A 27784-nucleotide genomic window follows, 5' to 3' on the forward strand; every position below is an offset into this window, starting at 1 on the left:
TGGGTACAGCTACAGCAAAAAATTAAACCAGGGGTACCAAGAATTGTGAAACCAGTTTTATTTTTTTATATTTTATTATTATTCTTTATTTTAATTTGTTTTGTGTCTACATTATTGTTGTGCATGTTTATGTAGGGAGCCCACAGGATATGAGCATGTCGTAGGTATGTCAGTCTGCCTTTAGCTGTGTTAGCTTGCAATGCTGTGGGAAGTTTGTCACAGAAAACCAAAACCAAACCCACGGGCCACTGTGACAGATGTGTGTTATATTTTACATCTTATCATTAACTGTGCCAAATGTCCCACAGCATTGCAAACTAACTCACTGTCCTCTCTGAAAGATGTTATCATTTACATCCTACCTAACCTTTTTATTCTATAATGTATTCATTCTTCTTTACAGACTGCACAGTTGTAACCTAAGTGAGGAGTCATGTGAAATTGTGGCCTCAGCTCTCCAGTCATCAAACTCAACCCTGAGAGATCTTGACCTCAGCAGCAATAACCTGGGAGATGCAGGAGTGAAGCTGCTCTGTGCTGGACTGATGAGTCCAAACTGTAAACTACAGAGACTGGACCTCAGCAGCAATAACCTGGGAGATGCAGGAGTGAAGCTGCTCTGTGCTGGACTGATGAGTCCAAACTGTAAACTACTGAGACTGGACCTCAGCTACAATAACCTGGGAGATGCAGGAGGGGAGCTGCTCTGTGCTGGACTGATGAGTCCAAACTGTAAACTACTGAGACTGGACCTCAGCAGAAATAACCTGGGAGATGCAGGAGTGAAGCTGCTCTGTGCTGGACTGATGAGTCCAAACTGTAAACTACAGAGACTGGGGTGAGTAGTGCGGTGTTCTGTGTGACCTTAACAAAATAGAATTAGTGATTATGGCTCTATACAGTGAAATGATGAAAAGCTCTTTCTCTCTTAGTTTACTACTCTGTCCATTGGCATTCTTTTTTGTCCACATTAGTCTCATCCCTCTCTTCTTACTCCTCTATCACAGCAAAGAAAAGCAGGATGAAACTTGATGAGTCTTAGGGTTGGCAGGTTTGTGTTTCCTGACCAGAATGTAAGGTTTCAGTGGAGTGTGTAGTATCAGGGCACAGGTGATGACTGGATGCTGGATGTCTGATTGATGTGGTAAAAGACTGACCACCTGCTTAGTAAAATGTTTCAGGTCTGTCACACATTACAGTCTTCATCCATCTCCACTCTTCACTACCTGCTATGAACTGTTATCAAATCCTTAATTTTACCCCACTCTCTGATGAAGGGGAGCTGTACTCCTCACAATACAGTACACCTCATTCCCACCTACAGAACAGGACTTTTGTGCTGACTGTAAAGAGCTCATTCCCACCTACAGAACAGGACTTGTCTACTGACTGTAAAGAGCTCATTCCCACCTACAGAACAGGACTGTAAAGAGGTGCTGCATTTGGCAGTTGGTGATAAGAACCCTGATAAGAAAGCCAAAGGGCCAGATAACTGCAAGGACAAGTTCAGAGGAGGTAACAACAGCAGGCTGCCCTGACTAATAATGTCCAGTATGTGAAGGAGAATGCTGCTCTCAGAGCCAAGATCAGTCAGCACAGGGGCCCCTCAGGGTTGTGTTCACTCCCCGGTTTTTTTCACACTAAATACAGAGGAGCACCAGCAGCCAACCTGGGAACTGTGCCTAATGCACAGGGGCAGTAGCCTTGTAGCATTCTGCGATGGACAGGTTTGTTCAATGGTGTGACTCAAACCATCTGATTTTAAATGTGAAGTAGAGGGAGGAGATAGTGTTTGACCCTACATCAGTGGGCGAGCACAGGCCAGTTGTCATCCATGGCCAAGGCATCACAGGTTACATTTTTCATTTTATTTGTATAGCGCTTTTAATAGAAGACAGTCACTCAGATGCTTTTCACCGTCAAAAAGTGGTGAGAAAAAACTCCCCAATGGGAAATCTCGGGAGGAACCTGGCTATAGAGGGGGAGCCCATCCTCCGCTGGCTGGCAAGGTGTAAAGTAAGGGCAGAATGGATATAACAGAAATGTGATATGAAATCTATCACAGCCAGTCAAATGGGCTGAACAGGTCACAGTAGAGGTAATAAACTAGCTGAAAGTAGAAAGTGTAAAATGAGGGAAAGTACAGTGAGCTGGTTTAGAGAGGCAGGGTGATGCAACTTGAGCTCCAGGATGTGTCGAGGTTTGGTCATGAACCGGGGGAGGAACAGGGCTACAGCGGTCCGCAACCTTACTTTACTTACTTTCTTATTTCATTTAACAGGGACCATGCCCATCACAACTGATGAGGCAGAGTTTGCTCTGTAGCTCATTTTCATCTGCTGTCCCTGAACAGGGACGACATTAAACTACATTACAAAACACTTACACCACAACAATCCATTTGATGTGATTACAGTAACCAGGTAGATAAAATACTAGTTCAGTCAGGACCACTGGTGTCAAAGTTAGAATCTTCATTATCAATCTTAGACACAATACCGTTATGTTTGGTGGTATGTCTCTGTTCTGGAAGCCCTCCCAGCCATCCATACAAGCATGGATAAGACCAGGAGGGGGCACCAGCAAACCTCCAGAACTATCATACACCAACACACTGTTGGTAAGATGGACTCCAGCTGACATGGTGACTATGTGAACGACATTCGGCTACCGGAAGAAGCCCTTCATCCAGTCAGCTCGAGGCCATTTGAACATGATGTGGGTTTGTGGCTGTGTGTAGCAACAGCATTTTGGACTAAAATTTCAACCAGGGGAAGCCTTGGATGTAAGTTCAGACACTGAAGCATATGGGTGTTAATACTTTTATAACAAGAGGGTCGTTTTCTTTAACTAATAATGTCCAGTATGTGAAGGAGAATGCTCCTCTCAGAGCTAAGATGAGTCAGCACAAGGGCCCCTCAAGCTGTGTTAGCTTGCAATGCTGTGGGAAGTTTGTCACAGAAAACCAAAAGGAAAAAAGCAAAAGATGTATCTTGTAACAAAAGGGCAAAAACTAGGGCTAGACCCCAAATAGCAAGCACATGAGGTAAAAACTCCCCATTGGGGACTAAAATCCTCTAACAGAGGCTCAGGAGAAACCCGGCTTTTGAGGGGGAGCCTATCCTCTGCTGGCCAGCAAGATCTAAAGGTAGGATGGATAAGACAGATATTTTGTAAATTGGAGAAATTGAATTGGGTTGAACCGGGTTCAAATGAGGGAAAGTATAGTGAGCAGTTTGAGGGGCGGTGAGATGCAGTTGGAGCTCCAGGATATGAGAAGGTGTGGGCATGAACCAGGGGAAAATGGGCATTTTCCAGCATACACATCAGGTTTTTTCTGTTCAATAAATATTCGCACAAGGGTTAAAGTACATGGGATCAAAACGGGATGTAATTCTCGATTTGCATTTTCATTTTGGCCCGCATATGCTTCCTTGTAGCACAGCCTACAATAGTGATCTGTGCAAACCTCACAGATCACTATCAAGTCTCACCCATTGACCCTGAGACACACGCATTTCAACCAGTTCACACGCTCACACGTGAGAAAAGACAGGTGTGGCACCTGTCTTTTCTCACGGTGAGTCGGCCGAGAAGGGATAAAACCCACTACACGGAAATAAACATGATTTTAAAAGCAGTCTCGTTGGATTTGGAGCCACGTTTGGACACTTGAGGATCTTTTGACATTTTTTGGTGATCTTTACCCGTCTGGCCGGTAGGCGGGGTTACTGTGAGGATCTGCCGCGTTTGTCCCACTCTGCACCTGCACGCTCAGAAAGGCGGTGTGCTCTGATGGGTAGGTATACTGTGAACAACGCTCCAGTAAGTTAGTACGTTTTAAATAGTAAAATATTGTTTCAGTTGAGAACTTCGACATATTTCATTTGTCACGTCATTTTTTTCTATGAATTGTAGTGTTTGGCTGCAATACAAAGTCCCGCAGGAGGTTTTTAACCTTCCATGTCGAAGAATTGTATGCAAACTTAACGTTAGCTACTAGCTGCTATTAGCCTATGTTTGGGAACATTGCTTAAATATGCGCGAATATGAAAGTTTAAATGCAGTTCCTTATGTTTTGCTTGTGCAGCCAATGAAAAGATGCCCCTGCGAAAATGAGAGATAATTGATGTTATTTCGAATTTAAATGTTTACTGATAGGGGTTTACAGTCTACCAGACAATTTTACAAGAAAAACACGAAGTATTTTATTAATTTATTTATTAAAATTCAATTTACTTGACACTGCACCAATCTGCCCCCTGCCTAAACCTTGCAGGGGCCCCCCGATATTTTGCGTTACGCCACTGGGCAATATCGTGATATTTTGAAGATATCGTATCGTACCGTAAAATTTCATATCGGTTCATCCCTACCACACACACACACACACAGTCAGTCACGCACGCACATACACACTCAGTCACACCCTCGCACAAATGCTCACAAAGATCACCTCTCCCGAACTATTACATTTTTTTCTTACATGTGTAACTAAATCAATTTATTTTATTCAGCTGAGTTTGTCTTATTGGTTTGGCCTGTCATTTTCAGTTCTATTTGTTTTATTTGTGCTGGTCAATTATAAACTAAATTATAGTTTATATAAACTCAATTATAAACTAAATTATAATTGGGAGAAGTGGATTCGGCCGAGGGGCCTCTGCGACCAAAACATACACAGTGTCTATTTGCTCCAGCCCTGATTTGCAATCTCACTCTGAGTTTTTCATGAAACTTGAGAGCCTTGTCGCGTTAATTATGAATTGTGTTCTTATTAATTTGGTTAAACCACAGAACAAAATTACCATTCCCATAATTCTAGGGGAGACAAAATGGTGAGAGAAATGGAGCCGGCGTAATTAGGAGAGAGCTGAGGAAACTTTTCAATACCTAATCGATTTCCTAACCGTAAATTCAGCAACTCATGTTTGTAAAACGTGTGGCTAGGTGTTTACTAAGTTAATAAGGCTGCAGTTGTTTGGGGATAACAATGCTTATTTGCTACTTTACGTTACACCTGATGACACTGACACAAGTCATTTGTGTAAACGTTTATCTGGACGCATTCAGATAACGTGCAGTTATTTAAATAATTCATAGCGTCGTCATGTGTCATTTGCTTCAGCAGGTTTTGGTGGTCTTGCCGACAATCGCTGAGATGGTCAAAGAACAAAATCACTCTTTTTGTTTTACTTTGGGAGGCTACTAGCGGCGTGATGATAACATGAAGTTAATTTAGGTTACAAAGTAGATTACGGTGATCTAAACGCAGAGTAAAATTAAAAGATTTGTGAACATCGTGGATATCGGCACGGCTTGGACGCAAACTGACCAATGGAGACAATGGACCAGACCTATGCCTTATATAAATGGTTACCAGAGCAAAAAAAAAAAGTCCATTAACAGTTATTTTTTATCCATTTATGTGTTATGATGAATGTTGAACTTTTTAAAAATGTATATACCGAAGAACATATCACGGGGGATCCCCACAGTGATCATAAGAACACTTTCTTGTGTTTGCAAAATTCATGTTTGCAAATCAGATTCTGTCTCATATGTGATCATCATAGAGAAAATGTTTGGTAATTAAATCATTGCAGTCGGTTTCAAACCTTTATCTTTTGTTGGTTAATGAAGCTAAATAATTGCCTTAGAATTTGGTGGATTAATTTATGAAATCATTTAAGAATAATTTATGAATGTAATTTACACAACCCTCTCCCTGTTTTTTGTATGTACCACTCAGGGATGCATATGGAAATAGGAAATGACATATGTATGAACTGGCAAGGTGAACATTATTCCAATCTCCAGTGAATTTTAATGTTTGTGTGTGTGTCCATGTGTATGTGGTTTCTCCACAGGCTGGGTTGGTGTAATCTCACAGAGGGCTGCTGTGATGTTCTGGCCTCAGTCTTGCGTTCTCCTCACTCAGAGCTGAGTGATCTGGAGCTGAGAGACAACGAGCTGCAGGATTCAGGAGTGAGAGCGCTCTCTGCTGGACTGGAGGACCCACACTGTAAACTGCAGAGACTGGGGTGAGTACAAACACAAACCCTTCAATCGGGGTTGGAAATGTGCAATTTTTTAAAGGGGCAATAAAAGCAAAATGCAGGGGCGTTTTCAAAATAAATGTGTGAAATTTACATAGTAGCATTTCAGCTTTTTTAAAAAACTGTTGTAGTGACAAACTACTATCATGTGCAATTGGCATCAATATAAGTTAAAGCTACAGGCAGGAGAGGAGGTCTCACAGAATTTTTAATGAAGAAGCGATCCATAGTACCTCTGAGATGGGCAATGCAATGATCACATTTGTTCTATGATGGGGAGGTGCACAGACTTCCTTTCCATTTTCTTTTCCAACTATAAACACAAGAAGAAAAAGATAATTCTATTTTACAGTATATAGTAGGCTATAATATAAAATAATATAGTACAATAATGATATTCTATATTAATAATTATGGCTGTGTGTTTGTCACGGAAGTGACGTATTCTGTGATTTCTGCGCAAACCTCACATTACATTTTATTCAGCAGACACTTCAAGGTCAAATCAAGGTCATAGAACAAACAACAGAACAGGTCCGATAAGGTCCAATTTGCATAGGATCGGTTATAAAGCAATGAACATAAGTCTAGTACGCAAGGTAGATAGGCCAGGTCTGTAAGTAATAAGGTCAGGAACTACAGTACTGAGACAAATACACATGTGAAGGTCCTAGATTAAAGTAGATAATACAACACGGGGCTAAAGTCTGAGACTGGTGAAGATAAGTGACAATAGATTAGCAGACTCCCGCAGAGGAGTCAAGGTACAGTGTGAAGAGGTGAGTCTTCAGACTGTGGTAGAAAATGGGCAGTGAGTGAGCAGTTCTTATAGCAATGGGGAGGTTGTTTCACCACTGGGGAGCTAGAGGAGAGAAGCTCTGCAGTCGGGACAAGCGAGAGCCATTCACTCAGCTGGCAGGATGAGCAAGTCGGGCTGGCATTTGGACATTCCTCGGCTGTGTCCCAATCGGTGCTCTTGCCTACTTGCACTGATTCGGAGGTGGTCCCTGTTTTTGGCATCTCTGTGGTTTCCCTGTTTTTATGCTTTCTGTGATTTTTCTACAGTTTTGTACGGCAACTGTCAACCTTATAGTTCCCTTATATAGACCTACAGGTAACCACGCTTCTGAACTCGATAGCTCATTGTTTAATTAATGTGTGCTTTTAAACCTGCACTCCGACCCGTATATTGCATCAATTCCCGGAAGTATCCACTGTAATGTTTCAAATTGGGGATGATTTAGCAGCTAGTCACAGATGAGTTAAACACAGTCCAGTCAAAAACGTCAGCCTGAGTTTAGGGGGCAGCCTATAGCATAGTGGCTGAAGTGCTTGACTGGGACCAAGAAGGTTGGTGGTTCAAGCCCCAGTGAAGCTGCAGTAAGATCTGTGCTGCTGCTGAACCCTTGAGCAAGGCCCTTAGCCCCACATTGATCCCAGGGGATTGGCTCCTGCTTTGTCTTATCAACTGTCAGCTAAATAACTGAGATGTAATGTAATGTTCTGCTAAATTAAAGACAAACGGCATGCTCTTACTTTCCAAGATAATTCAAAGCCATCCAATACATCAGCCTATAAGTGTATTTTACTTTTATCCTTGGAGCAGTTTTTTAAAAAAAGTTAAAGCGCTTGTTACTGTTGCTACAGTTGCTACAGTGCATTATTTCAATCATTTCCCACTACTGCACCTAAGGTCTTTGGTTTATTTAATAAATGAATCTTAAAAACACTCTGTGATTTCTGGCTCTTTCAGTTTACTGTTATTTTCAACATCTGTGCTGTGACTGATCCGTGACTTTAGTCCAGCATTTCCTAACCTTTTTCCTTCAGTGGTGCCCTTTCCACATTTACTGAATCATGTCACACCACTCTAAAAAGCCAGTGACATGGGCTACACTGATGTGATGTCAACAGTAGCCATGAATGTCTCTGGGAGTTTGAATTTCCAGACGATTTTTAGTGACATTTATCTTGGCTTTTGTGAATGGGATTACATTTTTCCCGCAGGATTTTATGAAACTGTTATGACTGTACTATGGACTGCTTTGGGGGTGTGGTTTTACTCTTTTGTGCCAGAGGGCTCTGTCCCTGGCTGTGAGCGGGACACTACCTACACCAAACCGCCATAATCATACGGTGTTTGTGTTTGTTTTTCCTTTTCATATCACATTTTCGGTTTCATATCACTATTTCCATAGAGTGCACTAAGTTTGGGGGTGCACACCCGGCTGCTAGCTCACGTTTCCCAGGGCAAACACACGCAACACATCCACTCCATATTCACACCCTAACAGTTAAATCACTCATTTAAAATAACACACACATAAATGTCTTTGTTACTTTGTCACCGTTTATTGTTGTCCAGCTGTTAAATGTTGTGGAGCCCTCTGTTTGTTGTTTCTTTAGGTTTGTAATATTTAAAAAAATTAAAGACCATTCGCCATACATAAAATACATGGCATGTAATCTAATCTAATGTTGCTTAAATTACGTCTCCTCATTAATTTAATGTTAACCGATGATATTTGAAGCCTACATGAATCGCATGACCGCCCAGTGTTTTTACCCTCCATTGACACAACTCTCTCTATTGCTTTGAGGAAATCCAAAAGCAGAAGCCAACACTCTCATTGTTTTCCTTTTACAGTTTTACCATGGGACAAATACCAGGCGCATTTGAGAGCAAAAAAAAAGTTCAGCAGCCTGGGCAAACAAGTGACCCGGAAATCGGGCTGATGAGAAATGAGCAGTTTTCTGTTTTAGCAGAATTTCAGCTACTGCATGAGGAACCAAAAATGGGCGATAAGCAACGATCGATGCAGAAGCTGTTACAGCAGAAGCAGCTGCTGAAATTGATCGCAGACAAGGGGGGAGACCCCTAGCGACAGCATCAAGTTTCTGAGAATAATATGCAACAGGCCTGTTTCTACCATGTTTTTTGCAGAAAAACAGCAGTCATATAACCAGCCTTCTCATTCATAGTCAAAAGAAAGGGTTTGTTAATGCCAGGAAGGCCCAAAGTCAGGGCTGATGTCAGTTCTCGTTTTAATTTGTGAAAATACATGTCAGCAGTCTCTGTCCTTGTAACCTTATCGTTAGAGAGATTTGGGCCGTGGGTCAAGTAGTCAGGGATCCACTGTCTACAATAACCTGTCATGCCTTTTTTTTTTTTACTTTGGAGTTTAGGAGAATCGAGAATCGCCTGGATTCTGTCAATTCCCAAATATTTTCCTGCTTTAGAAATTTTGTGGCCTAGATATACAACTTCAATCAGGGTGAACTGGAGTTTTTCTTGTTTGACCTTGCGGCCCTGTTACTTGGAATTTTAGCAGAATCTTGAATTGGGAATGTCAACAACATACCGAATTAGTATTTGGAACTGTTTGGAATTCTCCTGCAGAACAGCATAGAATACCCTTGTGGTAGTCTAAACCAGGTGTATCGTTTTGTCTTAAACATAAAAGCAAACCAGAACTGGGAATCAATATCAAGCGGCATTCTGAAAAAAAACATTAGCAAGATCGATCACAGTGAAATGTTTTGCATTGCCTGGGACTTGGGCCACACAAGTAGTTTAGGTTAGATAAAACTGGAGCACAGTGTTTACACCTGTGTTTTTTTTCTACAGGCAGAATTGTATTGCCCAGAGAGTTAGGACAGGGAACCACAACACCAGCTTTGAACAACGCATGAAAAACAGCCAATTCCTTCCTCAGCCTCTGGGCGGAGGGGACATTTGCGTTTACATGGCCTGTACTCTGACTTTAGGGGTAACTTGAAGTAGAGTAGCCCCAGTCATGAGCCCCACATCATATTTGGGCATGGCCCACAGTTGAGAGGGGATTGCACTCAGTTTTGGGTCTGACACATGCAAATACATGAGTGTCACAAGGCAATGCATGAATGCTGTCAGAGAATCTGGAAACTGGTGTGCATTAACACACAGAGAGGAGAATATTTTGTGAGTTCTCCTCTCTTCCCAAGCTGTAGTCCAAACATAATTTAACCCAGGGCCCTGTGTCCTCCCATTTTTTTGTTTGAGGCTTTATGCAGAGACACATGGGGTACGCTTCCCAAAATGGTACAAAATGGCTGTTGTGCTGAGCTCAATTGTACAGACAATGCAAAAATCTTATCCTACCAAAAACAATTTAGTACACAATTTCTACTCCTTCCCTACATGCAGTTTTCTTTTCATTCTCACTGGCTTTTCACCAGTGCCTCATTTCGTCCTGTGTCTGAGCAAGGTACTCAAACCCCTTTTTCTTCTGTTCAATACATCTTTTACATTTACATTTACATTTTAGTCATTTGGCAGACGCTTTTAATCCAAAGCGACTTACAAGTGCATAGGTTCTACCACAAGTCAAAGCATCACATCCAGAACTAGAAAAATACACCTGGACTGCTGTTCTAAACATATAGTCGTCATCATAAGTGCAATTTTTTTTATTATTATTATATTTTTTTTGGGGGGGGGGGGGGGGGGTTAGACAGGGATAGGGGTATCAGAAGGGGGGGCGGGGTAAATCAGGAGGGGGACTAAGGTAGAGTTTGAAGAGGTGTGTTTTGAGTCTGCGTCGAAATAGGGGGAGGGATTCTGCTGTCCTGACAGTGGTAGGCAAGTCATTCCACCACTGAGGAACCAGAACGGAAAACAGGCGTGAACGTGCAGCTCGACCACCAGGTGCCCGTAGAGAGGGAATCGTAAGGCGACCAGAGCTGGCAGACCGGAGTGGTCTAGCTGGGGAGTAGGGAGTGATCAGGGATTGTATGTAATGTGGGGCAGTCCCCTTAGCAGCCTGAAATGCCAACACTAGGGCCTTGAATCGGATGCGTGCGGCAATAGGAAGCCAGTGGAGACCAATGAGAAGCGGGGTGACATGAGCCGACCTGGGCTGACTGGTGATCAAGCGGGCTGGGAGACCGGCTAGGAGGGAGTTGCAGTAATCCAGGCGGGAAATGACGAGCGCCTGGACTAGGAGCTGGGTGGCTTTCTCCGTCAAGAGATGACGGATGCGGCGTATATTAAACAGAAAGAACCTGCAGGTTCTGGCAGTGGAGGATACTTGTGGAGCCAGGGAGAGGGAGTTATCAAGAGTCACCCCAAGATTCTTTGCCGTACGGGAGGAGGAAACTACAAAGTCCTCCACAGTCAGTGAGAGGTCGATTGACGGAGAGGACTTAGCAGGGATGTAGAGATCAATCTTCTACACATTCTCAAACCCTCTGCTACATCCCAGTTCCTCAATCACTGGCATATTTACCTGGTCTTAGCTGTGTCTGGGCATCTGTCCAGATCCCACGCATAGAAGTACATTTCAAAGTTTTCTACACTGTTAATTCTACCAATTGTTAAACCGTCATTTGTGCATTCTACCACCAATCCTAATATCTCTGCCAAGCAGGTTTACCAGACATACAGGAGAAAATGTAAATGCATGTTTTAAAATGATAGTAGAACCTGCATTGTTATCCTGAACCAATAAAGGGATTATAAACTTTTCTGTTGTATTACCTTCTCCGGCATCTTGACTGACCACAGTTTTTCCACAAGGTGGAGGCTTTGATCCCCACAATTTAGCTGTTATTACAGAATGACCAGCCCCCATATTTACAATAACTAATGCTCGCCTATTCACTTTTAACAACCCGATTGGTAATGAATTTGCAGGCGTTCGATATAGAAAACCCGCGGACTCACCACCCCGTGCATGCGCCCTGCACACCTTCATTGTCCTTGCAATCCAGTTTGGCTGCCAGGATTTCGGGAAAGCACCAGCGCCCTGTGGCATCTGAGTCCAGCCATTCCATCCGGGGCAGCCACCAGGGTTTTGGATCATGACATTACCCTGGGGAGCCGTTTCCCAAAGTCCAGTATCCTTTTGCTGAAGCCAGCTCTTTCCGTTCATGAAGCAGTTAGTCAGCTGGGTTCTGTACGGGGCGAGACTGGCATGTTATCTCCAGGTTTCTCCATTCCGCTGTGTGCATCGTATTTTTGTGTAAGTCTCTCAAGAACATGATTAACAGTTTCACCAAACCTTCTCCACCCACCTGACTCGGATCTGCAGGTCCTCACACACGGCCTGCAACTCTGACAGCTTCCAGAGACGAGTTGCAGGACCGTCAGACCCTGGTCTTCCTGACCCACTCTGGGGTTTGGGCATTCTGTGCAGTTCACCCGTGGTGGAAATGACCTTTCCCGTGGAATCTGGGCTTGCTGAGGCTGTTGCCTGACTCCGCTATCCGCAGCCCCACTGCTGGAAAGTGGGGGTCTCGCAGCACTGGACTCTGCTCCTCGGTGGGTGGGTGCAGGGGCAGCTGTGCCGGGTGTTGCTGATAGTGGTCTGGCGGACACGCAGGGTAATCTAGGTCCAGGTCAATTTTGTATATGCCGGCGAGTTATGCTAAATTTGGATCAAAAGAGCAGTTGAAATGCACAACAGGAGGTAACACTGAATAAAAATAAATAATTCATTACTTTAAAAGACCATTTGTCTCCAATGTCGACACTTTCACACATGCGTGCACACACATACAGACCCGCTACACACCTCTCTGTGTAAGGTGGCGAGCGGGGCGGAGAGCCAAGGGCGACCAATGCTAGAACCCTTCTAGACTAGTAGACAGAGATAGGGGTACACAGCCACGGGAAGACTTCTCCCGGAAAATAAATAAACAACATTTAAATCTTATAAAGGGGAAACAGAAATAGCCTAAAAACGGTTACAGAAAACAACCCTTAACAAACAGGGCGAACCAATAACTCAGGATATGTGCCAATAGCTGGGCACAAATGGTCACAGACCAAGAAACAAAAATAAAATACAACCTGGCGAGAAAAAAACCAAGCACGAAAATAAAAACCTCGAGACGCAGCTCGGGACAAAACGCAAACCAAAATACATGTACCGGGGACACTGTCCCTCTACCGCCAACTCACACGAGTCCAAAGAAAAACAAAACCCTTGAGGAAGGCGACAGCACATAAACACTCTCAGCTGAACGCCTTCCTTACCTTTTCTCATAAATTCCTTTTTTTAGCGAATAAACCACCAGCACCGAACCTGACTCGTATTAGTGCAGAGTCTACCAGGTGCACTCACACTCACACACCAACGGCGATTGGCTGCCATGCAAGGCGCCGACCAGCTCGTCAGGAGCATTTGGGGGTTAGGTGTCTTGCTCCAGGACACTTTGACACAGCCCGGGCGGGGGATCGAACTGACAACCCTCCGACTGCCAGACAACTGCTCTTACTGCCTGAGCCATGTTACCCCTTTTCTCATTTGTCTGCACACAGTGGGCCTCATTTATCAATATTTTTGCCAATCTGTGTCTAAATTTATGTGTTATGGAAAGCAAACTAACAAATTCCACCGGATTTATGGAATGCCTAGGCACAGCTTTTTTTCATATCCGCATATGTATGCTGATGAATACCAATGAGTCGGAAACAAAAACTCATGCGCAGGATTAGCATAAATTGATGCCTCTAAAATACCTGAAGGAGTAAGGAATTTAATTTCTGGCAATTTAAAGAGTTGGCCGAGAAAAGATTAAAGACACTTTCAAAATTCAAAATGACTGTCTTTCAAAATTCGGTGTAAACATACTAACATGTAAACATAATTTGTTTCTAATTGGCTTACTTCACTGCGTATATGCCACATAGGACAGGAATAAAAAGGAATGGAGCCGGTGTAAAATGTTCTGCGGTGTCCTAGGTGCTGTATACACACTGGAGCCGTGCTGCGTGCGGAGTAAAATGGGGCTAAGCAGTGGAATGTCAGGGCCGGGAAAGACTAAAGCTTTTGTTACCTCTGTGCTTTCCGTAGTCTGTTTCCTGCTCCATTCACTCATTTGTTTGTTTCACCTGTGCTCCATTTGTTGTCTCCGCCTCCCACTCCTTATATGTACTTCCTTCCTGTCTCTTGTCATTTATTTCACCTGTTCCTGATCTGTTCCCCAGTTCACACACCTGATTCTTGTTTCTACTTGTTAGACCGGTATATGTGCCACAGATGTTTTGTTTGCTCAACGCTAGTTCGCCATACCCTGTATTCTGAGTCTGTCCCTGTATTTTCCTGTCCCGGTTCTAGCCCCCTGTACCCCATGCCTACCCCTGTAATTCCGTCTGGTCTGCTCTGATTTTGGATTTCCTGTTTTTGATCTCTGCCTGGCTTTGGACTTTGTGGTTTTTTTTTTTGTGTGCTTTCAACTGTGTGGACTGCCTTCCTGTTCTTGAACTCTGCCTGTTATCCGACCACTCTTCTGTGTGCCCTTTATGTACCCGTCTGCCTGGATTTTTGACCATTACCTGTTTCTGCGTTGTGTTTTGGATCTGCCCACTGTTCATGAAAGCCTGCCTGTTTTCACCTTCTCCCCGAGTCTGCTCTTGGTTCCTCTGACAGCCGCTTTATTTTCTCTGTGCCTATTTTAACAGCTACAGTAGCCTAAACACAGATGTTTCACATCTATTACTCATTATTACTCAACTACAATCATGTGGCAAGTTAGCTTGCAAAGTTATACCTTCACCTATTTCAATAACTTTTTGTCAATTTTGTAAACCTTTTTGTCGGCCAACAGGTGTGAGAAATGTCGCTCCTTGAACCCAGCAGAGGGCAGTGTTGACTGTGGAATGGTTAAGTGTCCATATTCTAATACAGTGTAGAGGTGGATGCATCATGTTTATTGATATTAGATTATAATGTCTCACATGTTATAACCATATTTGTGCTTGTTAAACATGTACATAATGCTACAAGGTTAGATAATTATCCCTTTCAGAACCACATCTTCAACTGAAAGTGTGTGCTAACTGTGGCAGTGATAAATGAAGTGTTGAATTCAGTGGCATCCTCTTGTGTTTCTAACCGGACATGTTGCAGTGGGACAGCATGTCTAACCACTTTTAAGAGATAGTGGTGATCTCCTTAAGCCACTACAAGAGTTTTTATGGAAACATCCACAGGACAATATGGCTTTAAAACAGAGAAAATTATCATGGAAAAATCAAACAGAATATATGAAATGCCAGATTCCATAGTTAGGGCCCTATGGATGCTTATTGAATCATACTCATATATTATTCATATCTGAATAATGACTATATTATTGTGCTGCATGTCTTATTTCTGCTTAAGTTGAGCTGGGGTTACTATGTATAACATGGCTATGCTCCACCTCGATGTGGCCAATAATATGTTGGCCGGTCTCCCGTTGTACAAGATGCGGCTTTAGACGATCTCACACTCCCACACTTAGTGGAAATGTCTGTTTCTCCATCAGTCATGAATGACATTGAATCCGCGATTTGTAGAGACGTCTTTTTCTGCGATCACCCCAATGAACTGGGCACAGGCAGTTTCATGGCTGTAACGGGTTTACATTTAACCCGTTCCTTTTCATAAGGATGATCTGGGACTTAAGTTTAGTAAACGGTAGCTCTTCTTTGGCTGTATTCTAAGCAGTGTTATATTGTATTATCATTTCTGACTCCTCACTGCTTCGGTTTTCCGCTGCCTGGCGCTGAAACGCTGCGGGGAGGGGGGCTCCTCTGCCCGCCACGCACCTGTCACGCCCAGGACGTGTTTCTTGGAGACATTGTGCTTTTTTAACGTTTCAATTCAGAACGTCGATGCTCCGACAGCAAAAGCACTGTTCCCAGCCATGCTTTGGCCGCACTCTTTGCAATAAATGCAATGCGTAATGTTGGCCGTTTTATCATATCTGAGCCACGGAAATTGGACAGGCCATTCTTTGCGAAAGGCAGTATATTTTGGCCTTTTTGTATGTGGTCTGCTCTGGCTCTGGCTCGGAGTCAGATGAAGATGTTAGGTCAGGATTAGGCATCTTCCCGGGGACAGGGGAGACAGGTGGTGGAGCGGTTACCTCCGCCGATGATGTTGGGTCTGGGCTGGGCCTTTCAGGGCCGGGGACAGGTGTAACGGGCACCGCAGTCACACAGAGACAGACCTGCTAAATGTCAGGCAGACAGATTTTTGGTCGCATGTCGCACTCTGGAGGACTGTCTAAGCTATGACGGGTACGCCTTATTTATAGCAAACTTTGTTTACGCGTTTTATGGAATTCATGTTCAACTCCAGTTTAGCATGAATTAATCAGGATTACCCAAATTAATCACCCATTTTAATGTTGAATCCAATTGTGTTTTTTAGATGATAAATAATTTGAATATTCAATTGGCTTATTAAAATAATTTTGCCACTGCAAATTAAAATAACTGTGAAAAGCTTTGATCCATCCCTCATTATTTGTGTCAATGCATTTCCGAATGATTCACGGTCAAGTTTGTTTGGCCCACGTTTGATAAATGAGGCAACAGAAATGTACAAGACATGAAGCATGAGAAGGAGTAATGTTACAGGGTAATTTTAATCCAGTTATTTCACCCATTTTGATAAACACCCCTCCTTTGATGTGTGTGTGTGTGGTGACACAGTATGTGTCTATGTGTGTTGGGGGTCGGAGGGGTATGTGAGTGTTTGTCCATCCATCCATCCATCCCATCCATACATCCATTTTCTATGAGTGCCTTCAGGGCACGTCTCAGTAGTCCTGCACAAAAAATTTTAGTCCTTTCTCAAAAACAGAAAAAATTCAGGAACATCAAAAAAGAAAAATGAAAAAGAGCCGGAATCCCCGCGGTTGCGTTGATCCGTCTTGGTCGTTGGCGGGGCCGTCCACTCCTCGAGTTTCCCCGGCGTTGGAAGTCCTCCCTCTCCACCTAGCCAGTCAGTGCGTCTGCAGTTGGAGAGGGACAGGTTAGCTGGGGTATTTTTAGAATGACACGCTCACGTGAATCCAGACTTTTGTGTCTTCCGCGAAGTCCGCCACGGCTCTCTTGAGTAGGGGGGTGTGCGCTTTCAATGGCCGTAGCATTCACTAGCTCCGCGTCTCTCCTCCTCTATCCTGAGCCCCGTTCTGTTCTTGAGCACTTCCTTTTGTAGGGCGGCGCTCCCCTCCAAGGTGCCGCTGTGTTAAGTAAGAGATTGGGAAATAGACATGGTTAATAACCTTCCCCAGCTCCCGGCACCGGCGTACTGGCCGTTTCAATCCCGTGGTGTCCCAATTGTGTGTGTGTGTGTGTGTGTGTGTGTGTGTGTGTGTGTGTGTGTGGGTGTGTGGGTGTGTGTGTGTGGGGGGTTTGTGTATGTGTATGTATGTAGAGTACTGTGCAAAAGTCTGAGGCATCTGTATAACATTCTGTTCAGTAAGATTCTTTCAAAAATAATTAAATGAAAGGTCCTAAATAAACGCACTATACATTTTACATTACATTTTTGTAATTTGCCAGAATAGTTAAAAACTTAATAAAATCTATATTTTTTGTGACCACCCTTCGGTGTTAAAACTGCATCACTTCTCTGAGATAGCCAACGCTGTCCTGCAGTTCTATAAGACAATCAGCAGGGAGGTTGTTCCAAGCATGTTGGAGAACTTGCCACAGTTCTTCTGCAGACTTTGGTTGGCTCCTTGCTAAGACTTATGCACTGTGTGTGTGTGTGTGTGTGTGTGTGTTAGTGTGTTTATGTGTATATGTGTAGGGGGGTCTGTGTATGTTAGTTCATGTTGTGGTGCCTCGGGGTGGATCCTGAGGTGTAGTGGGTGATGTATAAATGCATAGTGTGGTGCCTCGGGGTGGATCCTGAGGTGTAGTGGGTGATGTATAAATGCATAGTGTGGTGTCAAACTGGAAACCAGACACGGGAGTCAGAAGTTATCAGGAAAAATTAATCTTTTTATCTTTTTCGGGGTATTGGTGATAGTACCCCCCCTCAGGGCAAGGGTAGGGAAAAACGGGAGAAATAAAAGGGGCCGTTCAGGCAAAATCAACTCAAGTTCTTCCTGGACCGGGGTAAGCTCCAGAACCTCCTTCCTTCTTCCCTCTTGGGCCATGTCAGGGCTGGGGGGGAAGCACAGAGGTACAGGGTAAGTACGATTGGGGTTTTATTAGGCTCACGTGTCCGGCGTCAGACTCCGGGTCTTTGGGTTTGCCGTCGGGGAAGGTGGGGTCTCCTTCAGGGCCGGTTTGTGGGGTCGGTATGGCAGGGCGTAGACGTTCCGTCCTCTATCCAGTTCGGAGCTGGCTCTTCCTCTCTCTTGTCTCTCCCTCTTTTAGGATAGGCGCCGACTGACTCTGTTTGTAGCCTCGACCGCGCCTTAAATCTCTTCCCCTGCTCATTAGAGAAAAGGGCTGCAGCTGGGTTAGAAACGAGTTATCAACCATATTTTCTGAAGAAATTTCTGTTTAATGGCAGTACAAGTATGTGATGTCGGCATATTTGAACGTAAACTTAACAAAATGCTTAAGAATAAAGGCATGTATTAGAGATTAATTTAACATTTTAAAATGCACCAGAAGCCTCCAAATTGCATCAGAAAATTTTATTTTTGGCCAACTACTTACATTTTGGGGAACACTGTCAATGTTTTGTAACGTGTGTGACACACACAGCTCTGCTAGTTTATGTGAATGTGCTGTAAGGTGTGTGACACACACAGCTCTGTTAGTTTATGTGAATGTGCTGTAAGGTGTGTGACACACACAGCTCTGTTAGTTTATGTGAATGTGCTGTAAGGTGTGTGACACACACAGCTCTGTTAGTTTATGTGAATGTGCTGTAAGGTGTGTGACACACACAGCTCTGTTAGTTTATGTGAATGTGCTGTAAGGTGTGTGACACACACAGCTCTGTTAGTTTATGTGAATGTGCTGTAAGGTGTGTGACACACAGCTCTGTTAGTTTATGTGAATGTGCTGTAAGGTGTGTGTGTTCTTCTCTCTGCAGGCTGTCAGGCTGTAGAGTCACACAGAGAGGCTGTGATTCTCTGGCTTCAGCTCTGTGTTCAAACCCCTCACACCTGAGACAGCTGGACCTGAGATACAATCACCCAGGAGACTCAGGAGTGAGAGCGCTGTCTGCTGCTAAACTGGACACACTGCTGTAAGTACACACACACACACACACACACACTCACACACACTCCTGTTGGTACACACACACTCAAACACACCCCCCCCACACACACACGCACATATACACACACCCTCACACACACACTCTCTCACACTCACACTGCTGTAAGTACACACACAAACACACACACACACTGCTGAAAGTACACACACACACACTCACTGCTGTAAGTACACACACACACACACACACACCCCCCCCCACACACACACACACACCCCTCCACCCCCCACACACACACACACACCCCTCCACCCCACACACACACGCTCTCACACACACACACACACACACACACACACAAAAATACCCTTCCACCCCACCCACACACACACACACACGCACACACACTCACACACTCACTCTGTTCTGTGTTTCTTACAGTGTGGAACATGGAGGAGAGAACAGGATCAAACCAGGACCCAGGAAATGTGAGTCTTTATCGGTGGAGGGGTGTGTGTGTGTGTGTGTGTTTGTGTGTGTGTGTGTGTGTGTGTGTGTATGTGTGGGGTGGGGGGGGTGGGGGTGGGGGTATGTGTGTGTGTTTGTGTGGGGGGGGGGGGTGTGTGTGTGTGTGTGGGGGTGTGTGTGTGTGTGGGCCGGAGGGGTATGTGTTTGTGTGTGTGTGTGTGTGTGTGTGTGGGGCGGAGGGGTATGTGTGTATGTGTGTGGGGCGGAGAGGTATGTGTGTGTGTGTGTGTGTGGGGCGGAGGGGTATTTGTGTGTATGGGGGGGGGTGGGGGGTGTGTGTGTGGGGGGGGGGCGTATGTGTGTGTGTGTGTGTGTGGGGGTGTGTGTGTGTGGGGCGGAGGGGTATGTGTGTGTGTGTGTGGGGCGGAGGGGTGTGTGGGGGGGCGTATGTGTGTGTGTGTGGGGGGGTGTGGGGGTGTGTGTGTGTGTGTGGGGGATGTGGTGGGAATTTTAATTCATTCCTGTAAGAAAACACTCAGAGACAGTAAATAAAATCCAATCTTTACTATGCGCATAGGGTCCAAGTGTGTGTGTGTGTGTGTGTGTGTGTGTGTGTGTGTGTGTGTGTGTGTGTGTGTGTGGGTGGGGCGGGGCGTGGGGGGGTATGTGTGTGTGTGTGTGTGTGTGTGTGTGTGTGGGTGGGGTGGGGCGGGGCGTGGGGGGGTGTGTGTGTGTGTGTGTGTGTGTGTGTGGGGCGGGGCGTGTGTGTGTGTGTGTGTGTGTGTGTGTGTGTGTGTGTGTGTGTGTGTGTGTATGTCGGGAGGAGGGGTATGTGTGACACTCAGAGACAGTGAATAAAATCCAATCTTTACTATGCGCATAGGGTCCAAGTGTCATGCAAAAACAAGGACAGAGTTTTTTCTCCTTTGTCTGGATATATGTAGGCACAGAGCGTAACAAATGTACGCCCCTTCATTAGTATTCATTCATATTTCTGATAATCAAAATTCAAAGACAATCCACCGCTCTTCTCCTTACTACAGATTGTTTATTCATATCTCCCCCCTTCAAGGTACTGTCTATGCAGATACATGTTCTCAAAACATTCCAGCATGATGTATACGCAGGGGCCTGTGCAATTAACTGCGCGTCTGAGAAATCTATTTTATCTTGTTTTAACTCCCTATTTCCAGGAAGATAATCCCCATGGTAGCTTCTGTCATGAGGTCTTATGTTTTTGGTTCTGCAGGCTCTCAGGCACCAAGACAAGATAATCCAGAACACACAGTTAATGGCCGTGGCCTTGGAGGCCCATGGTACAGACAGGGAGAGACATCTCCACTCACACAGTCACAGAAAATAATATTCATTAGCACAAAGCAAGTTATGGTACTTTAATAATTGTGTATGATCTGGATCACTCCAGCATAAGCAACTAACAATAGGATATGCAATTAATAATAAAATAATCACGTGAATATATCATTTCAACAACGGGGGGGGGGGGGGGGTATGCGTGTCTGTGTGTGGGGCGGAGGGGTATGTGTGTGTGTGTGTTTGTGGGGCGGAGGGGTGTGTGGGGGAGTATATGTGTGGCTGTGTGGGGCAGAGGGGTATGTGTGTCTGTGTGTGTGTGTGTGTGTGTTTGTGGGGCGGAGGGGTGTGTGGGGGAGTATATGTGTGGCTGTGTGGGGCAGAGGGGTATGTGTGTCTGTGTGTGTGTGTGTGTGTGGGGCGGAGGGGTGTGTGTGGGGGGTGGTGTGTGTGTGTGTGGGGCGGTGGAGTTTGTGTGTGTGTGTGTGTGGGGCGGAGGGGTGTGTGTGGGAGGTGGGTGTGGGGGGGGCGGAGGGGTATGTTTGTTTGTGTTTGTGTGAGTGTGTTTGTGTGTGTGGGTGAGAGACTTCATCATAAAATCTCTCACTCACATAATGAGGTGAATATGAAAAATAATTCATGTCATTAATGTCTCTGGTGTGCAGACGGCTGTCGGCTCACACTGGATCCAAACACAGCGCACAGAGAGCTGTCTCTGTCTGAGGGGAACAGGCAGGTGACATTCACACGGGGGAGAGAGGAGCCATATCCTGATCATCCAGAGAGATTTGAGATCTGGCCCCAGGTTCTGTGCAGAGAGAGTGTGTGTGAGCGCTGTTACTGGGAGGCTGAGTGGAGTGTGCCTGAGGAGGGAGGGGTTAATATAGCAGTGACATATAAAGGAATCAGCAGGAAAGGAGGGGGTGATGACTGTGTGTTTGGATGGAATAAAAACTCCTGGAGTCTGTGGTGCTATAAACACAGTTACTTTGTCTATCACAATAATAACCGCACAGACCTACCTGCCCCCCCCTCCCCCTACCACAGAGCAGGAGTGTGTGATGATGGTGCTGGTGCAGGAGTGTGTGTGTACAGGGTAGGAGTGTGTGTGGACCGTCCGACTGGCACTCTGTCCTTCTACAGCGTCTCTGACTCTGACACACTGACCCTCCTGCACACATTCCACACACACTTCACTCAACACACACCCCTCTGTGCTGGGTTTTATGTGGGGGAGGACTGCTCAGTGTCCCTCTGCCAACTGGAGTAGAGACACACACACACACACACACACTCACACACACATGCACACACACGCATGCTCACACACACCCCCCCCCCACACACACACCCCTCCCCCCCACACACACACACACACACGCACACTCACGCACACACACATACCCCTCCACCCCACACACACACACACACATACCCCTCCACCCCACACACACACACACACACACACCCTTCTACCCCACACATACAGACACACACACACATTTATTTTTGTCTATTTTAATAAAATCATATTGTATATAGTCATGATGTGTTTATATACATTAGGAGTCTAACATTAAGAGTGTGATTCTGGTGAAAGATGGTAAAAGGCTTTTGAGGTAATAATTCTCCTGTACCTGCATCTTTGTATAAAAGTTCACTGCATTTTACTAGTTTTTCCAGTTGATTTGATTCATTTTCACAAGAGTTCCAGTGTGCAAAGTTGTGTGGGTGAATGCAGCTCAAAGGGAGAATGCAGAATGATCACTGCAGTGTACTTATTTCCTTTCATTACTGTGAACAGTAATGTATTGAGTTTCCTTATTTACTGTGTCATGATTGCTTTGTTTGAACCTGTTCCTGTAAAATGTGTATGTGATTAAACCTGAATTATAAAAACATTGAACATCTTGCTGTTATTTATTACTGTGGACTCCTGTGCTCCAGTAGTACTTATTTCATATTCTGTATGGGATTATGTTTGTGCTCAAAATGAGTAGATCAGGATGGGGCTAAAATCTGCACAGTTCAGTGAATGACATTGATCTACAGGAGTGTAAATGAACTCTAGTATAAGAAACACACACTGAAGGAGCATAGCCTCCCCAGGGCCAGCATCCTGCTACACACACTGAAGGAGCGTAGCCTAGCAAACCATTTATCCATGTCATCAGGTGGACTGTGTGTGTGTGTGTGTGTGTGTGAGCATTTGTGTGTGTGTGTGTGAGCGTGCGTGTGTGTGCATGTGTGTGTGAGTGTGTGTGTGTGAGCGTCCGTGTGTGAGCGTTTGTGTGTGTGAGTGTGCGTGAGTGTGTGAGTGTGCGTGAGTGTGTGAGTGTGAGTGTGCATGTGTGAGCATTTGTATGTGTGAGCGTGTGTGTGTGTGAGCGTGTGTGTGTGTGCGTGTGAGCGTGTGAGTGTGGCCACTTTTGATGTTAGCCGTAACATTCGTCTGGTTCCACCTTTTAATGAACGTGAGATTGAAGTATATTTCACTCATTTCGAGAGGGTTGCGGTTACGCTGCAATGGCCAGTTGAGGTCTGGACTTTGCTTCTGCAGACTGTGCTGAGTGGCAAAGCACAAGCTGTTTATTCGGCCCTTAGTCTTCAGCAAAGTTCAGATTATACTGCTGTGAAAACAGCGATATTGCATGCATACGAGTTGGTGTCTGAAGCCTACAGACAAAAGTTTAGAGGTCTAAGAAAAACTGACAAGCTCATGTTTGTAGAGTTCGCGAGGGAAAAGGAAAATGCATTCGATAGGTGGTGTAATTCACAACGTGCACTAACCAGAGAGCAATTTCGAGAGATGATTTTGCTAGAGAAGTTTAAAAATAGCGGGCCAGACACAGTAGCGATGTATTTAAACGACCAAAAATTAACAACACTGGCCCACGCTGCTGTCTGTGCTGATGAGAAAACGCCTTTTCTTCGTCCTCTTTTACTCGTTGTGAGACTACTCATCCTTCTGCTTCGCGGCAGACTTGGCGGAATGCAAAGTCCGATAAGCCTCCGCCTCCGCCTTCGTCATCTAATAGTGAGTCTCGAGAATGCTACTATTGCCGCGAAATTGGCCATCTCATTGCTGCATGTCCTGCTTTAAAAAAGAAGAACGCGGCTTCGAAACAAAAAGGTGCAAACGGTTCTGGTTGCGTGAGCAACTCCGTTCACTCACATTCATTACTCAAGGTAATGAACCGTTCAGTTTTGAAGGAATGGTCTCACTCACAGGGCGTGAGGAAGACAACATTCCTGTTAAAATGTTCCGAGAAACAGGTTCGAGTTTTATTCTTTCTTCTGCTTTGCCCTTTTCAGAGGAAACATATTGTGGTTCGGATGTACTCGTTCAAGGCATTGAACTAAGGCATTGAACTAGGGCATTTAAAAGTTTCTCTGCACTCTGTGTATCTTAAGAGTGATTTAGTTTCTGGGCGTTTCAAAGTGGCTGTTCGTCCGCAGCTACCCATGGAAGGGTTCAGCCTTCTAATTGGGAACGATGTAGCTGGCGGAAAAGTTCTTCCTCTTCCTGAGGTTGTCTCAAAGCCTTTGACACACACTGATGTGGACTCTAGTTTGTCTGAAGCCTTTCCAGTGTGTGTAGTAACTAGAGCTCAAGCCCGCAAGTCTAACACCGTCTTGTCTAATACGTTTATGTCACTGGAGAATCCATTCACGCCTTCTCGTCCCAGATCTTCAGCACATCGGTCGCTGTCCACGTCCGGTGGTGCTGAAGTTCCGAATTCGGCCCGGTCGCTGTCCACGCACCGTGGTGCTGAAATTTCAAACTCTGCCCTGTCGTTGCCTATTGACAGAAATTTGATAATGCGTGAACAGAAAAAAGATCCGTCATTAGCGTCAAGTGTCGTGCTTCTGCTGCTGGGAAGGGAGATGTAGTGAGTAAATCTGTGGCATATTACTGGGATAATGGCTTGTTGATGTGAAAGTGGACTCCATCTCAGAGTCAAGACTTGGGCTGGAATACAGCTTGTCTACTGGTGGTCCCTGCTATATTTAGGCTACATGTTTTGATGTTGGGGCATGATCATGACTTTGCTGAAAGTTAAGAAAAGTTAGCTGAACAGAGTTCCAGTGCTTGGAGCTCCCCGTGTATTTTGGTTCAGAAACCTGATGGAACAGTTTGTTTCTGCACAGATTACAGGAAGGTGAATGCTGTGACTAAACCAGACTCTTTTCCACTTCCACGCATGGAAGACAGAGTCAGTTCAGCGCGGTTTGTCAGTAAGCTCGACTTGTTGAAGGGCTACTGGCAGGTCCCGCTGACACCTCATGCAGCTGAAATCTCAGCATTTGTTACTCCCGACTGCTTTATGCAGTATTCAGTCATGGCGTTTGGGCTGCGCAATGCGCCGGCCAGCTTCCAACGTCTGATGGGCAAAGTTTTAGCTGCACACAGAATTGTGAGGTGTACTTAGACGACATCATTCTTCACTCGTCATCTTGGTCTAATCACCTTGAATTACTCGACACCGTGTTCCATCGGCTCTGTGATGCCTCCTTGACCTTGAACTTGGCCAAATGTGAATTTGGTAAAGCCACTGTTACCTACCTGGGTAAACGGGTTGGTCAAGGTGAGGTTCGGCCTGTTGAGGCCAACATTCTAGCCATCGTTGAGTTCCCGACTCCAAAAACCAAGCGTGAGCTACGCCGGTTCTTGGGGATGGCTGGCTACTATCGTAGTTTCTGCCGGAACTTCTCCGCTGTTGTGTTGCCCCTTACGAATTTACTTTGTAATCCTTGTGATTCTGTGTGGTCTGGTGATTGTGAGGCTGCGTTTCAAAACGCCAAGGCGTTGCTCTGCAGTCCTCCGGTGCTTGCAGCACCGAACTTGGGCAATTTTGGTCCGCTACGCGATTCAATGATAAGAGATCAAATCGTGATGGGGGTTAAAGACCAGAAAGTGAGAATGCATCTTCTTAGGGAAGCAGACTTGAGCTTAGACTCGGTGGTTAGGATTTGCCAGGCATGGGAAAATGCTAAAATGCAGCTGAAGACGTTTGATGACGAGAGCGATGTGGCGCTAGCAGTGGACGCCGTTAAAAGGAAAGTCGGAAAGCGGGCCGAAAAGGGGACAGTGAGTTTCAAAGAGGGCACAAAAACAGAGACTTTTGAATGTAAGCGGTGCGGGAATCACCAAGCACCGAGGAACTGTCCCGCATACGCCAAACAGTGCAGGAAATGTGGAGGAAGGAATCACCTGGCCAAGTTCTGCCTGGCGAGGAGAAACGTGCATGCAGAGGAGCAGAAAGCAGACGGGGATACCGACTGAAGTGGTGAGGAGAGGAGAAACGTGCGTGCAGAGGAGCAGAAAGCAGACGGGGATACCGACTGAAGTGGTGAGGAGAGGAGAAACGTGCGTGCAGAGGAGCAGAAAGCAGACGGGGATACCGACTGAAGTGGTGAGGAGAGGAGAAACGTGCGTGCAGAGGAGCAGAAAGCAGACGGGGATACCGACTGAAGTGGAGAGGAGAGGAGAAACGTGCGTGCAGAGGAGCAGAAAGCAGACGGGGATACCGACTGAAGTGGAGAGGAGAGGAGAAACGTGCGTGCAGAGGAGCAGAAAGCAGACGGGGATACCGACTGAAGTGGTGAGGAGAGGAGAAACGTGCGTGCAGAGGAGCAGAAAGCAGACGGGGATACCGACTGAAGTGGTGAGGAGAGGAGAAACGTGCATGCAGAGGAGCAGAAAGCAGACGGGGATACCGACTGAAGTGGAGAGGAGAGGAGAAACGTGCGTGCAGAGGAGCAGAAAGCAGACGGGGATACCGACTGAAGTGGTGAGGAGAGGAGCGCAGCACTCTACGTCAGGACTGTGACCGGAAGTGACAGGAAAAAGGACCAATGGATTTCTCAACTGGACGTGAACGGGACATCAGTTTCACTGAAGAGAGACACCGGGGCACAAGTGAACATTTTATCGTGGAAAGAGTTCCTGCAACTTAGAGAAAAACCAAAAGTCATTCAGAAGCAAATCAATCTGCGAACGTACAACGATGAGCCCATTCCGACCGAAGGTATGTGTAGATGAACACTTACATGTAAAGGCCAGTCCATTAACGCAATGTGTGTGTGTGTGCTAGTAGAGGGGAATAGACAGCCTGTTCCAGGTCTACGCACGAGTGAAAAACTGGGCTTTATTAAGAGGGTTCAGGTGATTGACAGAGAGCGGGTAATGCATGCTGACGGGGCTGCTAACGATGCCCAGCACTGTAACATAGCGTCCCAATTCACAGACGTGTTCAAGGGATCAGGCAGGCTGCCTGGACAGCACAAAATACAGTTAAAATACAAAGCAGAGCCAGTCATTCACGCAGCGAGAAAGGTGCCGTTAGCCCTGAGAGAGAAACTAAAGAATGAACTGCAGAAACTGACCGACCAGGGTGTCATAAAACGCCTTGAGGAGCCGACTGAATGGGTAAACTCACTCGTGATGGTGGAGAAAGAAAACGGGGAGATGAGACTGTGCATTGACCCTGAGGACTTAAATAAATGCATTAAGAGGGAGCATTACAGGCTGCCCACAAAATCCCACATTGCTGGCACAATGGCGGGCGCGCGGTTCTTTAGCAAACTCGATGCATCGTCAGGGTTTCACCACATTGCCCTGGACGAGGAGAGCGCAAAACTGTGCACATTCAACACTCCATTTGGAAGGCATTGTTTCCTTCCTTTGCCCTTCGGAATCTGCTCGGCACCGGAGATATTCCATAGAACCACAGAGCAGCTGTTTGACGGAACTGAGGGGTGGGAGTTTTCCTAGACGACATAATTATATGGGGAAAAACACAAACCCAACATGACGAGAGACTGCGCATAGTTCTGGAAACAGCGCAGAACATTTGGAGTGAGTGAGCTGACGTACCTAGGAGACCAGCTGTCGACAGAGCTGTCGACAGACTACTACTAGGCCCTAGTAGTAGTGAACATGATGTACAAGTCCACATAGACTCTGTGAGAGCGCTGATGCCCGTGTCC

The 27784-nt window shown here is 45.5% G+C and overlaps 1 protein-coding gene across 1 annotated transcript in view; it reads left to right on the forward strand.

The window, feature by feature from the left end:
- Positions 1–27784, forward strand: part of LOC133119278 (NACHT, LRR and PYD domains-containing protein 12-like) — a 132840-nt gene that overhangs the window by 18085 nt on the left and 86971 nt on the right. The window contains exons 3-4 of the mRNA XM_061229805.1: positions 404–838; positions 5871–6044. Of these exons, the coding sequence (XP_061085789.1) occupies positions 404–838; positions 5871–6044 (609 nt within the window). The remainder of the gene's footprint in view (positions 1–403; positions 839–5870; positions 6045–27784) is intronic.

The sequence above is a fragment of the Conger conger genome, chromosome 19 (assembly GCF_963514075.1).
Source record: "Conger conger chromosome 19, fConCon1.1, whole genome shotgun sequence".
NCBI lineage: Eukaryota > Metazoa > Chordata > Actinopteri > Anguilliformes > Congridae > Conger > Conger conger.